Source organism: Moschus berezovskii, chromosome 5 (assembly GCF_049115385.1).
Source record: "Moschus berezovskii isolate FMDL1 chromosome 5, NW_MosBer_1.0, whole genome shotgun sequence".
Classification (NCBI taxonomy): Eukaryota; Metazoa; Chordata; class Mammalia; order Artiodactyla; family Moschidae; genus Moschus; species Moschus berezovskii.
This window is the reverse complement of record NC_142464.1, coordinates 75,987,485-76,001,306: the sequence shown is the minus strand read 5'-3', so window position 1 is coordinate 76,001,306 and position 13,822 is coordinate 75,987,485. Positions and strand designations below refer to the sequence as shown.

General features: G+C 38.4%; 1 protein-coding gene across 1 annotated transcript in view; it reads right to left on the bottom strand.

Moving 5' to 3' along the window:
* Positions 1-6,268: 6,268 nt before the first annotated feature.
* The window catches only part of NIPAL1 (NIPA like domain containing 1), a 30,945-nt gene continuing 23,391 nt past the window's right edge, over positions 6,269-13,822 (bottom strand). Inside the window, exons 5-6 of the mRNA XM_055434738.2 lie at positions 12,526-12,686; positions 6,269-12,001 (exon numbers count right to left, since the gene is read on the bottom strand). Of these exons, the coding sequence (XP_055290713.2) occupies positions 11,385-12,001; positions 12,526-12,686 (778 nt within the window). The 3' untranslated portion in view covers positions 6,269-11,384. The remainder of the gene's footprint in view (positions 12,002-12,525; positions 12,687-13,822) is intronic.

Genomic DNA, 13,822 nt, shown 5'->3' with positions numbered 1-13,822 from the left:
GCAAGAATGGGGTTTATTTCTAGCTCAAGCTAGGGCTCATGCCTCCTCCAGTGCAGTGGAGTGTGGACAAGAGCCCTAGCTCGAGCTAGAAATAAACCCCATTCTTGCTTTTGCATTGCTGCGAGTGTCTTATTCTACCAGTATGGGGGGACCGGACTCAGGGCATAACATTTGGGGGCTCGTCCGGGATCCCAAGACCCCTCCTCAAAGAGAAGACAACCTCCGATACCAAGGTTTGCACAAAAGCCGCGGCAGGAGGTTTGGCCACCTCCTAGAGGGGAGGACTGAAACAAGTCCTTGACCGGAGGGACTGAAAACAGGTCTCTGCCTGGTCCTAGAGGGGAGGACTTAAACAGGTCCTCGACCGGAGAGATTGGAACAGGTCTCTGCCTGGTCCCAATTGAGAATTCTTGTGGAAGGGAAGGAGCGGGTTACGACCCTGGAGGCTCCATTACTGGAAGTCGTGGGAGATGTCCCCGACAACGGGGTGCCTGAACGACGTCCACAGTGGACGCTGTTTGGAACCCGAGGTAAGGGTCCTGAGTGTTGTGTGAATTAGACGGCGCCTGTGAATGTGGTGTGGTGGACCGGCCAGTAGGTGTTGAAAAGTTCGGTTCGAATTTGTGTGTTCGCTGGAATTGTATCCCTTGTCTTTTTCTGGCTTCTTTTTGTAACAATAATGGGACAGGTTCAGGTAATGCCTAAGACCCTGCTCCTGAACCACTTCCCTGAAATCTGCGCCACGGCTCCCAATTATGGTGGCGTGGAAGTGAAAAAAAAAGGTGAGCGCTTACAAATCAAATAATTCTAAATTAAATAATAAATTCCAGGTTCATGTAAACTGGAAAATATTCAGTATTAAATACATGATATTAATGTTTGTTGATCTATCTAATATAGACATGTCTAAGAGTCATCAACATTAAGCATATTCTCACTGTACCTAGGTTTAAGTTAAACGTTGTTATATTGTTATATCTGTCACAAGTTTGTCGACAAAGAAATTACCTTGAGTGAAAAAAAAGAAAAAAAAACTTCTAAAAAATGTAAATGAGACATGAGCTTTTAGATAAGCTCTATTAAGAATATTCTTTAGGAATATCTGTCTAAAATAGTCTCTCCAGATTGGCATAACTTGAATTTCTAAGGGTTGTGCTAAGTGTTGGAAGTCTACTAAATAATTAGGTCATTTCCAAATAAAATAAGATTTTGAAACATTTACTACTAAACACTAATCTCCTTTTTCAGAGAAAATAAAGAGATTTGAAACTAATAATAAATAATGTTTGATGCCATCCTGAGCTGTTCGCTAAATTTTTAAAAATTATCACTGGTATTTATGTTCACCAATCTATAGAATGCTAATATAAAGGTCAATTCTTGGTTGCTTAAGGGAAGTAAGATGTGTGTGTTCAGTAAAGAAGGTATGAATAATGAAGTTACATTTTATGAAGGAAAAAGGTAGAGGTCTGACTTACAGTTGGCTGTTTCAGGATGGGAGAACAAATGGGTACAGAAAGTGATAAAATGGTTTTGTGGAAAGTGGACCCCAAGGAAAGAGTTTTGTGTATAAATAAATGTTTTCTTGAGATGTTAAACTGCATTTGACAATAGATTTAAGTTTATTTGCCTCTTAAGTGGTCTGTTCTATATTTGCCTCTGAAATCCTATATTGTTACTATGGCTGAGTGAATAGCTATTGTTTCACAGTGACCTATAATCCCATCTGACTGAGTGCTCTAAACCTTTCTGATATTTGTTGACAAAACTTCCTAAATCAATCTTATGAAGCACTTTTGGCTTCTAGCTGACTTTGGGATGCTTCAGAGGGCCCCTGAAACATCCCAAAGGGAGATATTACACTAATTGGGTTCAACTTCCATGTTAAATTACAGGGGAAGTACTGTCAAGTGAATAATAAGTCTCGGGTATATTGTATGGTAAATGTTACTAATACAGATATCCTAGAAACAATTTATATATAAATTCTGATATATTCAGGTAAAATGTTGCCATAATTCTGATTACTATCTTAAAGTGTTGTCACAGCACTAACCAAGTTTCTTGTGAAAATGCTTCCTCTTCCAGAATATTTATAAAAAGGACTTTTCGATAAATACAAGTTTCTGAACTGGGTAAGAAATTAAAAGATTCTAGTGAGAAACCTGATGACTGTACAAAGGTTAACAAAAGGACCGAATAAACTGGCAAATATGCTTATAACTTTTATGGTTTCTGAAAAATTACTGGTTTGAATCTGTGTTTTCCAGATTTTAGGAAACCTTCCCCTCAAACTAATTATGACTTAACAGCAATTTGGTAAAATGGTATTTAATAGACAAATTGAAGCATTTAACATTTTTCCCTATCTGACCCCTTCAGAGACTGGAAACTCTTAGGCTTCCAGTAACTTTATCAGATAAATTAAGAAGGTTATTTCACTAACAGGTACAGAAATCTCAGTTTTGGAGACCTTAAGAAAGGGAGGAATTTACTCAGATCTGTTAGGCGAAATCTGTGATAAGCCTTTGGGCTGACTTTCCTAGCCCTGAAAGGTTTTATTTTAAAGTTAAGTTTGAGACTCCATAAAAGTCTCAGCAAACGGAAAAAAAAAAAAAAAAGGTCTATGGTTATATAAATAATCAGGTCAAGTTTATTGAGAACAGATTTTTTTTTTTTTTAAACAAGTCTTAATTTGGTTATATTTGGTAAAAATGAGGGTGATTTTAGGGAGAAAAGGATGTTTCAGTAAATGTTGAATCCCAGTTTGTTAATGCAGGTCTACCAATGGAGGTAGTAAGACTCATTTCTTGGATAATTCCTTGCTGTTATGTGATATTAATGTAAAATTTAATTGAATTCTTAAAGAACACCCTAAGTTTGTTTCTGAAGCTTATCTCAGTAATCTATCTTTGGATGAAGATCAGATGCCTCATGACCTGCAACCAGGACTAGAAAAAGACATAATTTAAGGGACTGTCTTCAACCTGGATGGAAGGACTTTTTTCAGAAGAAACTACACTACACCAGGATGAGAAGACGACGACATCAGAGGTAGACAGCTTGCCCAAATGCTGGACCTGATTCGTATGATCATTTATAATGTTTTCTTGACTTCTTAGACCTCTGCATATAAATCAAATGCTTTTCTACCATAGGCCTGATCCTATGCTGCTGCTGCTGCTGCTGCTGCTGCGTCACTTCAGTCGTGTCCGACTCTGTGTGACCCCATAGACAGAAGCCCACCAGGGTCCCCCGTCCCCGGGATTCTCCAGGCAAGAACACTGGAGTGGGTTGCCATTTCCTTCTCCAATGTGTGAAAGTGAAAAGAGAAAGTGAAGTCGCTCAGTCGTGTCCGACCCCTAGCGACCCCACGGACTGCAGCCAACAAGGCTCCTCCATCCATGGGATTTTCTAGGCAAGAGTACTGGAGTGGCTCGCCATTGCCTTCTCCCGATCCTATGCTAGTTTTAGAAATTAATCCAATTGTCGGGTTTGTAGACATGTAAAAGCTCATTCTGCTTATACAAAAACTCTGTTAGACTTTTGCAATCCTAATGTCCTTAAACCATGGCAACAGTCTGCTTCTAAATTGGAAAATTAAAAACAATAGCTGGAAATCAGAGTCAGGGCTATGGGATATCCAAGATGGCTGCTTGGCTTTTCACAGCTCCCTGACAAACCTCATTTTTTATTTGATGGGTTAAAGCCTTCCTGGCTATAGGGTTAATGCCTCCATAATGAAAAATCATGGAATATTAAGTTTTGTAAATTGTTAAATTAAGTTTTAATTTTGTTAATTAAGGTCTAGTGTTTACTAAGACTCACTGCTGAGACAGTTCCTTGTTACGTGATACTGCTAAAAGATTTAATTAAGTTATTAAAAAGGACACTCTAGGTTAGTTTTTAAGGCTTATCTCAGTAACCAATCTTCAGATAAAGGTCGGATGCTCCATAATGTACAACCAGGAGATTAACACCAGGCTATAGTATATGGGGTCACACAGAGTCGGACACGACTGAAGTGACTTAGCAGCAGCAGCATAGTCATTTAACAAATGAAGTCAGGTGACTTGGGGTATACCAGGATTTATCTAATAAAAGTTCTTGACTTATAATTCTTATTTTACTAATAACTGCTAGCTATGGCTATATTATTTTCTATGTCACTTGTTTCACTGAGCCTGTGATATAATGCTGATATGCAGTTCCACATGAGATCAATAATTGTAATAATGTGACTCTGGGTATGAGAAAAAGCAACAACAGGGAATATTTTCCTGGACCAGGAGGCTAGTAAGACAGTGTTCCAGAGACTTTTGCTACTTGCAAGGCCTGGTCCAATTTTAGCACACTGAGTGGCCCATCACTTCCCTAGACCTGGGAATGAGCCTTCCCAGCACCGTGGGACACAATGGCCATGAAATGGTGTCACATGATCAGATATGTGGCTATGAAGGGACCCTGCTGACTGGAAGCTGGAACTTGCCAGCTGCCTATACAAAGATTACGTCACGACCATTGCAAGCTGCTGACCTTCAACACCCCCTGAAAGAAGTTCAGGGTGAAAATCAGGAATGAGGCACTCTGTGCTCTGAAGAAAAAAAAAAAAAAACTGACAGAACAGGCCTTCAGATAGTTAGATCTTTTCAGAAAAAGGTTTTACGAGTTCCAATTCTTGTATCTTCTCATACCTAGAAAAACACTAACGTCATTAATGGTGACATCTGCTTTGGCTATTAAATTTTTTTTTTACAATTAAAAGTCAAAATAGAGTAGCTATGGTTCAGACATCCTGGGAAATAACTATTTCCCAGATATCCTGAAAAATGATATTATGAGTGTGATTTCAGATTAGATGCTGTGACCTAATGTAGAACTTAATGCTCCTGTAATGCATTTTTGCTTCTGTACTTTGCTTGCTGCTTGTAAAACCAAAGTTACTCCATTTTAAGATAAGGTTGTTTTTAAGTAAAGATTCCTAAAATTGTTTTTGAGTAAGGATGTATAATGATCCCTGGATCAAACTCTACCCACGGAGGAAGATTCCTCCGTTTGAACAACAGAAAAGGGGGGAATGGAAGAATGGGTTAGCATAAGAACGGCCATCTTAGATGCCAGAAAAACCATTTTTACTGAGTATGTGACTTGAGGGAAGAAGAACTAGATAAAACCTGGGAGACAAGTTAATCTTAAGTACCAAGAATGTGGGCGGCTGCGACACTGAAAATTAGGCAAACAGGTCTGATAAGTTTATCTCGTTAAGACACCAGTATAGAGATATGCACAGCTGTGTGTGTGTGTGTGTGTGTGTGTGTATGTGTGTGTGTGTGTGTGTGTGTGTGTGTGTGTAAAATTACTGTGAGTTAGGTAATTTAGAAATATCATGATTTGAAAATGCTATATAACCCCTTGGCTCTGAGTGCTTGGGGTCCTTGTTGAAACCCGCTGCGTCAGGCAGACACTTGGACCCCAGGTAGCTGGAAATAAACCTTGCTGTGTGTCTTGCATTATCGTGAGTGTCCTCTGTTCCTTTGAGGGAAGGGCGACTCTGGACCCTAACAATCCCTCCCCCACCTTTCCCAACTTTGCTTTTGGTAACCATAAATTCGTTATTTAAATCTGTGAGTTTGTTTCTGTTTTGTAAATAAGTTCATTTGTATCATTTTTTAAAAGATGCTATAAGAGATATCATATAATGTCTTTCTCTGATTTATTTAATATCAAAATCTCTGAAAGTGTGAAAGTGAAAGTTGCTCAGTTGACTCTTTGTGACCCCACGGACTGTAGTCCATGGAATTCTCCGGGCCAGAATAGTGGAGTGTGTAGCTTTTCCTTTCTCCAGGGGATCTTCCCAATCCAGGGATCAAACCCAGGTCTCCTGCATTGTGGGTGGATTCTTTACCGGCTGAGCCACACAAGGGAAGCTGAAGAATACTGGAGTGGGTAGTCTATCCCTTCCCCAGGGGATCTTTGAGCTATCAGGGATGTAGATCCATTCATATTGCTGCAAATGGCATTATTTCACTTTTTTTATGGCTAAGTACTATTCCATTGGTTGGGGGCGGGAGGAGAAGGGGACAACAGAGAATGAGATGGCTGGATGGCATCACCGACTCTGTGGACATGAGTTTGAGTGAACTCCGGGAGTTGGTGATGGACAGGGAGGCCTGGCGTGCTGTGATTCATGGGGTCGCTGAGAGTCAGACACGACTGAGCGACTGAACTGAACAGATGTGTTTATGTACCGCATCTTCTTTATCTATTCATCTGTTGATGGATACTTAGGTTGCTTCCATGTCTTGGATGTTATAAATAGTGCCACAAACTGTGGGAACAGATTAAATTTCATGTTGGCAGTCAGGAATTTCTGGCTGGATCACAGAAAGCAGGGTGTAGGAGGGAATTCTGGGAATATGGAACTCATGGCTTTTACCTCCGTCATCCCCTCTGCACCACACACCTCCCCCACCCCCGCCCCATGCCCCGGCCCCAGTCAAGTAGTTGCTAGGGCCTACATGTGGCTGTTTGAGGGAGGGCCACATGGTGTTAAGAGCACCCCAGTGCAGAAAACTGGTGTGAGGCCTTGTCTCCTGACCACTGGACAAGCTTGAGGTTAGTGAAGCTTGGCCTACAGAGATTCCTGCTGGCTCCATTCCCAGCCACAGGGGCAGTTCAACATATAAAACACAAAAGTGCTTTGGAACTCAGAGGTTTTCTCCCATATTAAAAGGTGTTAATGGAGACTCAGTTTGCCTTCAAGAAGAAAGATTTTTCATGATTTGTAACTGAAGTGGGAAAAGGTGTCTCAGGTGGTCAGCTCTCTCAAAAAGCTTTTTCTGCTTGTTTTTTGGCAAACAAACTCTCAGTTGAGAAACATATATTGTTCACTGTAGATAAAATTTAAGACTTTTTGTAACCTAAGCTTACCTCTTAGAGGCTTCCTGTACATTGCAGCCAGGGTACTGTAATGTCTGGTCTATGCTAACACGGCTTGCTGGGGGCAGTTGTAGTTCATTCTAACTCTGGGGAGATGTGTTCCACCAAGGCCTCCTTAGACGTGCCTGCATTCTGTGGAGTGGGTAGTTTGGGGAGCTTGGGTTTTGGTCCTCATTTGGCCTTCAGTAGCAATGTGATTTAGGGGACTGCAAATTATTTCTGTTCATTTAAAAAACAGACACAGGTAAGAAAGAGGCTTTTGTATCCTAGACAATTCATTTCCATAGAAACAACTGAGAGAGTTGTTCCTAAACATGAATTCAAATTAAAATAAGGAAAGTTGATAAAGTCATGGTGATATGGTCAATACTGATAAAGTTGATAAAGGCATGTGGTCAAGTTCCCCTGGGGCTAGAAAGCAGGTTTGCGAATATAAATTTTAATGTAATGCAGTGCTACCAAATAGATTTTTTTTCTCTTTCTCGTTTTTCTTTTAAATTTCTGAACTGAGAGGAGATACCATTACAATGACTGTTCAACAAAATTATCAAAAGATAAGACAGTTTCTCCTACTTTTTGTTCAGATGTCAGGTCAGTTAGTTATACAGGAGATGGTTTTGTGCAGAGCCTTTTTCTAAAACATAGACTTTAACTGCAAGGAAAATGACAAAGCATTAAGCACAAAGCATTTTAAACCTCGAACTTTTCTTTTTAATTTTGCCATGACATAAACTTAACTTCAAGAAACTCAAAACGGAACTCCAACAAGGATAAGTAAGCCACATTATTTTATTACAAATGAAAGATATAGAGAAACATTAAAAGTTGTAAACTTCTAAAATGCACAGTATTTATAAACATTAGAAAAATAGAAAATTTCATGATCATAATTTTTTAAATATTTGAAAATATTTCTTATATATTGATATACGTTATTGTCTACAAATTTATTGTCCTAAAAAAATATTTTTGTCTGACATTTTGTATTGTTGGTAATACACTAATAGAATTCATTTTCACTTGAATTATTAAAAATGAACTAAAGTGACAAACTGAGAGCAAAAAAGAATTTATGAAAACTGATGACTAATGGTCCTTATCAGTCTAATATTAAACTATGAGAATTAAAGTGTTTCAAAGAGAACTGAATTGTATTGAATGCCTCTATGTCAGGGATAAATGTGAGTGCTTTCCATATACATATATTTGATTTCATACTCTTAAAACAAAAATGTTAATTGCATGCTGCCAAATCTAGAGGCTTTTATGAACATTTGTAAATCTGAACTAAAAAATAATTAACCATTGATTTAAGAATAAAATTGTAAGTTAGAAAATAAAAATGAAACTATTATAATAGTTTACAGAATTAGGAAAGGCTTTTCTTTTGGCTGTGTGAAGACAGCTTTGTGATCCTTAATCATACATGTACAGATTTACACATAATAAATCTTAAGGTATCTGAGATAAAGTATATATATATTAAAATATATACATTTGAAAGTACCGGTTAAGACTAACACAGTTAGTCTAAATATAGGGATCCAGCATTTTATTCCTCCAAAGACAACATCTTCCTATCTGGGGAAAAGTATTCTGGGTTTTGGATTTGCAAAATTTTGTTTTTTCAATGCATATGCCCACCAGAGATTTTTAGAGATTTTCAAATGTTTCATTGTTTCTCAATATATTTCAACTCATTAGATTTTTCTGAGACTTTCTCCTGGGCATATGTGTCAACACCAGTTCATTATCCATCCCAGGGTACACATGGTTTCTTGTATTCCAGGAACCTTCAAGCTGGACACAATATACCAAGGGCAAAGCTTTGTAACAGGTGACATTGAGGAAATACCTGAAACCAAGATTCAGTTAAATGGAGGACTACCTTGGCCTCAGGTTGGATGCTATGAATTTGTTCACTAAGGTGTCCTGGAGAAAGCAACAGTTTTCAACAGAAAAAAAGAACAACGTTAAATGAATTTCTACAACTTTCAACCACTACCTTTTTAGAAACCACGTTTTCTACAAGCTTGTGTTCATAACTTATGTATCTGATATACAATTTAGATGACACAGCAATCAACAGAGTAAACATATATTTGACCTGAGGAATCAACCCATGAATCTTCCATGGATTATCAATTTTCGAAAATTTGGAAGGCACTGAATTGCACTCAACACTGCCTGTGTGCTAAGGTCACTTCAGTCGTGTCCAACTCTTTGCAACGCTATGGACTGTAGACTGCCAGGCCCTTCTGTCCATAGGATTCTCCAGGCAAGGACACTGGAGTGGGTTGTCATGCCCTTCTCCAGGGGATCTTCCTAATCCAGGGACTGAACCTGTGTTTCTCATGTCTCCTGCATTAGCAGACTGGTTCTTTACCACTAGTGCCATCTGGGAAGCCCTATGCCAAAGAGACTATACCAGCACTTCAGAACTTAGAAATCATATCAGATCATCACTGTGTGGAAATGCTCAAGTCACTTTAATGGAATTCTGAAGAAAAGGATCTACTACTATTACCCAGGATAGACTTGAGCTAGATTACAAAAAAATAAAACTAATAACACTTGATGTTAGAGAAGAAAAATCCAGTCAAACTGAAGGGTTTTTGTTTTTTTTAATGTCATAATTTTGGGCTTAGGATTTTTTTGAGAGAAATAACTTTGGTCTAGAAATAATATAGCTAATTTCTTTTCCATTAAATCAATGAGTGATGAGTAATCTACCCATAAACAGTAAAAACTGTTACTTCTCCCATGCACTTGGAATGAAATAGGAAAATGTATTTCCCTGTACTAGTCCCTGAGGTCTTAATATTTTGTTTTCTAAGAAGTTAACCCACCTTCCTATTCTCCCCAGATAATTACAATAAAATGTATGGAAAGCATGGCCAGGATGAAATTCAACAGAAAAAGACAGCCTACCACTTATTATGGTAGGATATGTATATTTTTTAAAAGGTTAGTAACCAATTATTTCCTTAATAAAGGTGAAGTGCCAGATTTAAAGAGGACAATTATAACTCATTTAGGTCTTTCATAAAGATTTTTCTATTTGTTTCTAATTTGTGGAAAACCCACCCTTTGGGGATTAAACCTTCGAGAAATAATTGAAGTGTACAATATAATACTAAAACAATGTAGCAATTATGCTTTAAAAGTCTCTACATCAACAAGAAAAATGACCTTTGGTATAATAATAATAAAAGTAAAGAGCAAAATGAATATAAAGAACTACAAAGCCGAAATCACTTGTACTTCTTCAGAAACTCAATTTTGTCCTACGTTGTTCAGGTCTGAATTAAAAGAACCCATGAACATAATCATGTGCATTTGTTTTTGTGAAAAGGAAAAATAGTTTCATTGATTGCCGAAGAATTGATGCTTTTGAACTGTGGTGCTGGAGAAGACTCTTGAGAGTCCCTTGGACTGCAAGGAGATCCAACCAGTCCATTCTAAAGGAGATCAGTCCTGGGTGTTCATTGGAAGGACTGATGCTGAAGCTGAAACTCCAATACTTTGGCCACCTCATGCGACAAGTTGACGCTGGGAAGGCTTGGGGGCGGGAGAAGGGGATGACAGAGAATGAGGTGGCTGGATGGCATCACCGACTCGATGGACATGAGTTTGAGTGAACTCCGGGCGTTGGTGATGGACAGGGAGGCCTGGTGTGCTGTGATTCATGGGGTCGCAAAGAGTCGGACACGACTGAGCGACTGAACTGAACTGAAGGTATTAAGTATTTCTCTCTTCCATTCTCCCATTTTAATTGTTAATAAACCTCTATGATATATCAATAAATTCATAAGCCCTTCATGGGCACATGTGTCTTGCACAGTCTAGTATGCCACCGAGCAGATTTCCAACATGTGTATGTTCTTTAACACTCTTCCCTTTAGCTATTTAGTTTAGAAAGAAGGAAGTTGTAGAGCAAGGGGAAGGATCAGTGATCTCGCTTCTCAGTCTTAATAATTTGAAACTATGACTCATTAGATATTGATGACTGATATTCTGCTTATCAGTACACAGTTGACTTTACCTATGAATTACTGAGAGACTAAGAATAGTAGCCAAAGAAATGAAGAGCCACCTGGCAAAGTCAAACACACTGTGACCAGAAGAAAGAGATTATTCTGAGAGCTATCTAATTCTTTGACTTCTTTCATGCTTAGGGAGTGTTTCAAGTTTGCAGAAATGAAAAACAGCACAAGTCTTCTGGAGAAGGACCAAAACTTTCATTTTTCAAACTTGATGGCCAAAAGTGCAGCATTTTTATTTGGCCTCACGTCTACATTATTCAGTTCAGTTCAGTCACTCAGTCGTGTCGGACTCTTTGCTTAGTTAGAATTTTAAAAATGCCATCTTTCCTAATATTTCTTTTAAGAATCAGGTATTCCTTCTCCTCTCCAAGTGTCTCCTGGTAGTTAAAGTCCAGGTTTCTAGGGATTTTGACCAGTCCTGCTATACAAGGTAATGTCATCATCGAATCCTGGGACTGAACAGTCTGTGTTCTCTAGTAAGACGTATTTGTCTTCACTGCCATTTGCAGAGAGGACTTCTTTCTGAGTAGTGGATGTCAGGTCACTCCAGGTAATGTCAATGTTTTTAAAAGCATGTAGAAGGAAGATGCCATTGATGATGGTGAAGAACCCACTCAAAGTCCCAATGACATCTCCAGCATTCATGCCATACCATTCTTGGAATAAGATGGCGGAGCAAGTCACTACCATGGATGTGAACAACACGTAATAAATGGGAGTCACAAGAGATGTATTAAAGGTGTCCAGTGCCTTGTTGAGATAGTTGATCTGTGTCGTCACTGAAAGCACAAGTACAGCCAACAAAACAAAGACCAGGGGATGCTTATAGACAGGCTTCCATTCCAGTAGTTCCTTAATGGCAATTCCCAGGCCCTTGACAGAGGAAACTGAAAATGCTCCAATCAATGAACAGATTGATATGTAGACCAATATATTGGTCTGTCCTTTCTTGGGCGCCACAATCAAAATTAGTACCAAGGAGATCACAGTTATGATCACAGCAAAGCAGATAAATCCTGTTAGAAGGAGAAAAGAATTAGACTTTAGAAAATGCCAATAGGGTCAGGTCTTTGTGAAATCTTGTTAGTCATGAGTTTAAGAGCAAAAGTGTTTTAGAAAGAGAACCATGATTAAATTAAAAACAGGAACAGCAACAACATGTTACTGCATGGCTTTTGATATCTCACAATGGGCTTTCACAGATGTATTTGAACCTCACAGATAACACTATAAGGTACAGAAGGTATTGCCTGACTGACTTTATTTTCAGGATGAGGAAGATGTTAAAGTTTGGGTTGGAATATAAGCCTTTCCCCTCTCCAATTCCCATCTCTTTCCTTCATTCTGTGGAAGCGAAGCACAGACACAAAAATAAGTTGTGGCACCTTTTCAGAAGGCTTGTACTACTCAGTCAAACCTTACTATATCTCAACCCACAGACAGACTTGCAGGAAGCATATTACAGTATTATTACAAACTCATTTGATGAGGAGAGAAAGTGGAGCAGGATTTGAGTGTCTCTTTCGGTTGAATTACAGACCTGGGTCTCTCAATTTCATTTCCATTTCATGCAGAGTAGCAACTTTCTCTTCTTGTGGGGCATGGATAACCATCACAGTTGATCCCAATATACTTAATATGCAGCCTATTTTCCCATGAATGTTCAGTTGCTCATTTAAAAAGTAGGAAGACAATATTGCACTGTGGGAAGAAGGAAAAAAAATCACTCTTATTCAATTACCTTTGGATTCCACAGCAGCTCAGTTGTCATGCTGTGGTGTGTACCAATCTGTATCTCAGTCAGCTGACTGGACTATGCTAAGTGACACTGAAAACCCCAATTAGCTTGCTTGCTTTATTTATGTGTATGTGAAGTTTGTTATATATTACTAAATTTGTATTTAGAAAAATTTCTACCATTTGTCAAACTTTAAGATTAACATTTTAAAAATCATTGGTAGTTTGCTATTTTAAAAAAATTTCATGGGAGTATAGTTGATTTACAATGTACTGTTAGTTTCAGGAATACAGCAAAGTGAATCAGTTATACATATGCATATATCCACTCTTTTTTAGATTCTTTTCCCATATAGGCCATTACAGAGTATTGAGTAGAGTTCCTTGTGCTATACAGTAGTTTCTTATTAGTTGTCTATTTTATATATAGCAGTGTGTATATGTTAATTCCAGTCTTCCAATTTATCGCTTCCTCTCCCTTCACCTTCTGGTAACTGTAAGTTTATTTTCAACATCTATTCTCTGACTAGCTTTAAAACTCAGAAAAGATGATTAATCAAATCTGCTTAATTGCTTTTATATCTAAAACATTATAATAGGCATTCGGTACACCTGAAAATTTCCCATGACCTTCTAAGAGGTCCCACTCAATTTGTTTTCAATTTCCCCATATTCTCTTGTAAAGTCAAAGCAGAAGATATTTTTACATCTTACTGGCATGATACATTTAGAACATGCATGCTCATGAAAGCTTCAAAGAAAGATATAAGCCTAAAGAAGAATTAACTCTGCTCTTCAGGGCCAGTATTTAGCTGGTACAAGCAAGTACAACCAAATGGGTTGTCAAAATACTAAAATATTTCCTTCCCAGCTGCTATTGCCCTGATACTTTGACCTATCCAATGCTCCCACTACTTTGGTTGCTATGACCTCAGGAAGTTCTAGATTGGCACCACGATGGACACAGATTATGCCATCCTGCTGTTCAACCACTAGGTCGGCTGTGGTCCCTTCTTATGCCCTGGCACTCCCACCAGTGGGTAGGCCTAGTCATAAACCTTCTTCTAGAGGTTGATAATGGAGATAAAAGGAAAAGACAA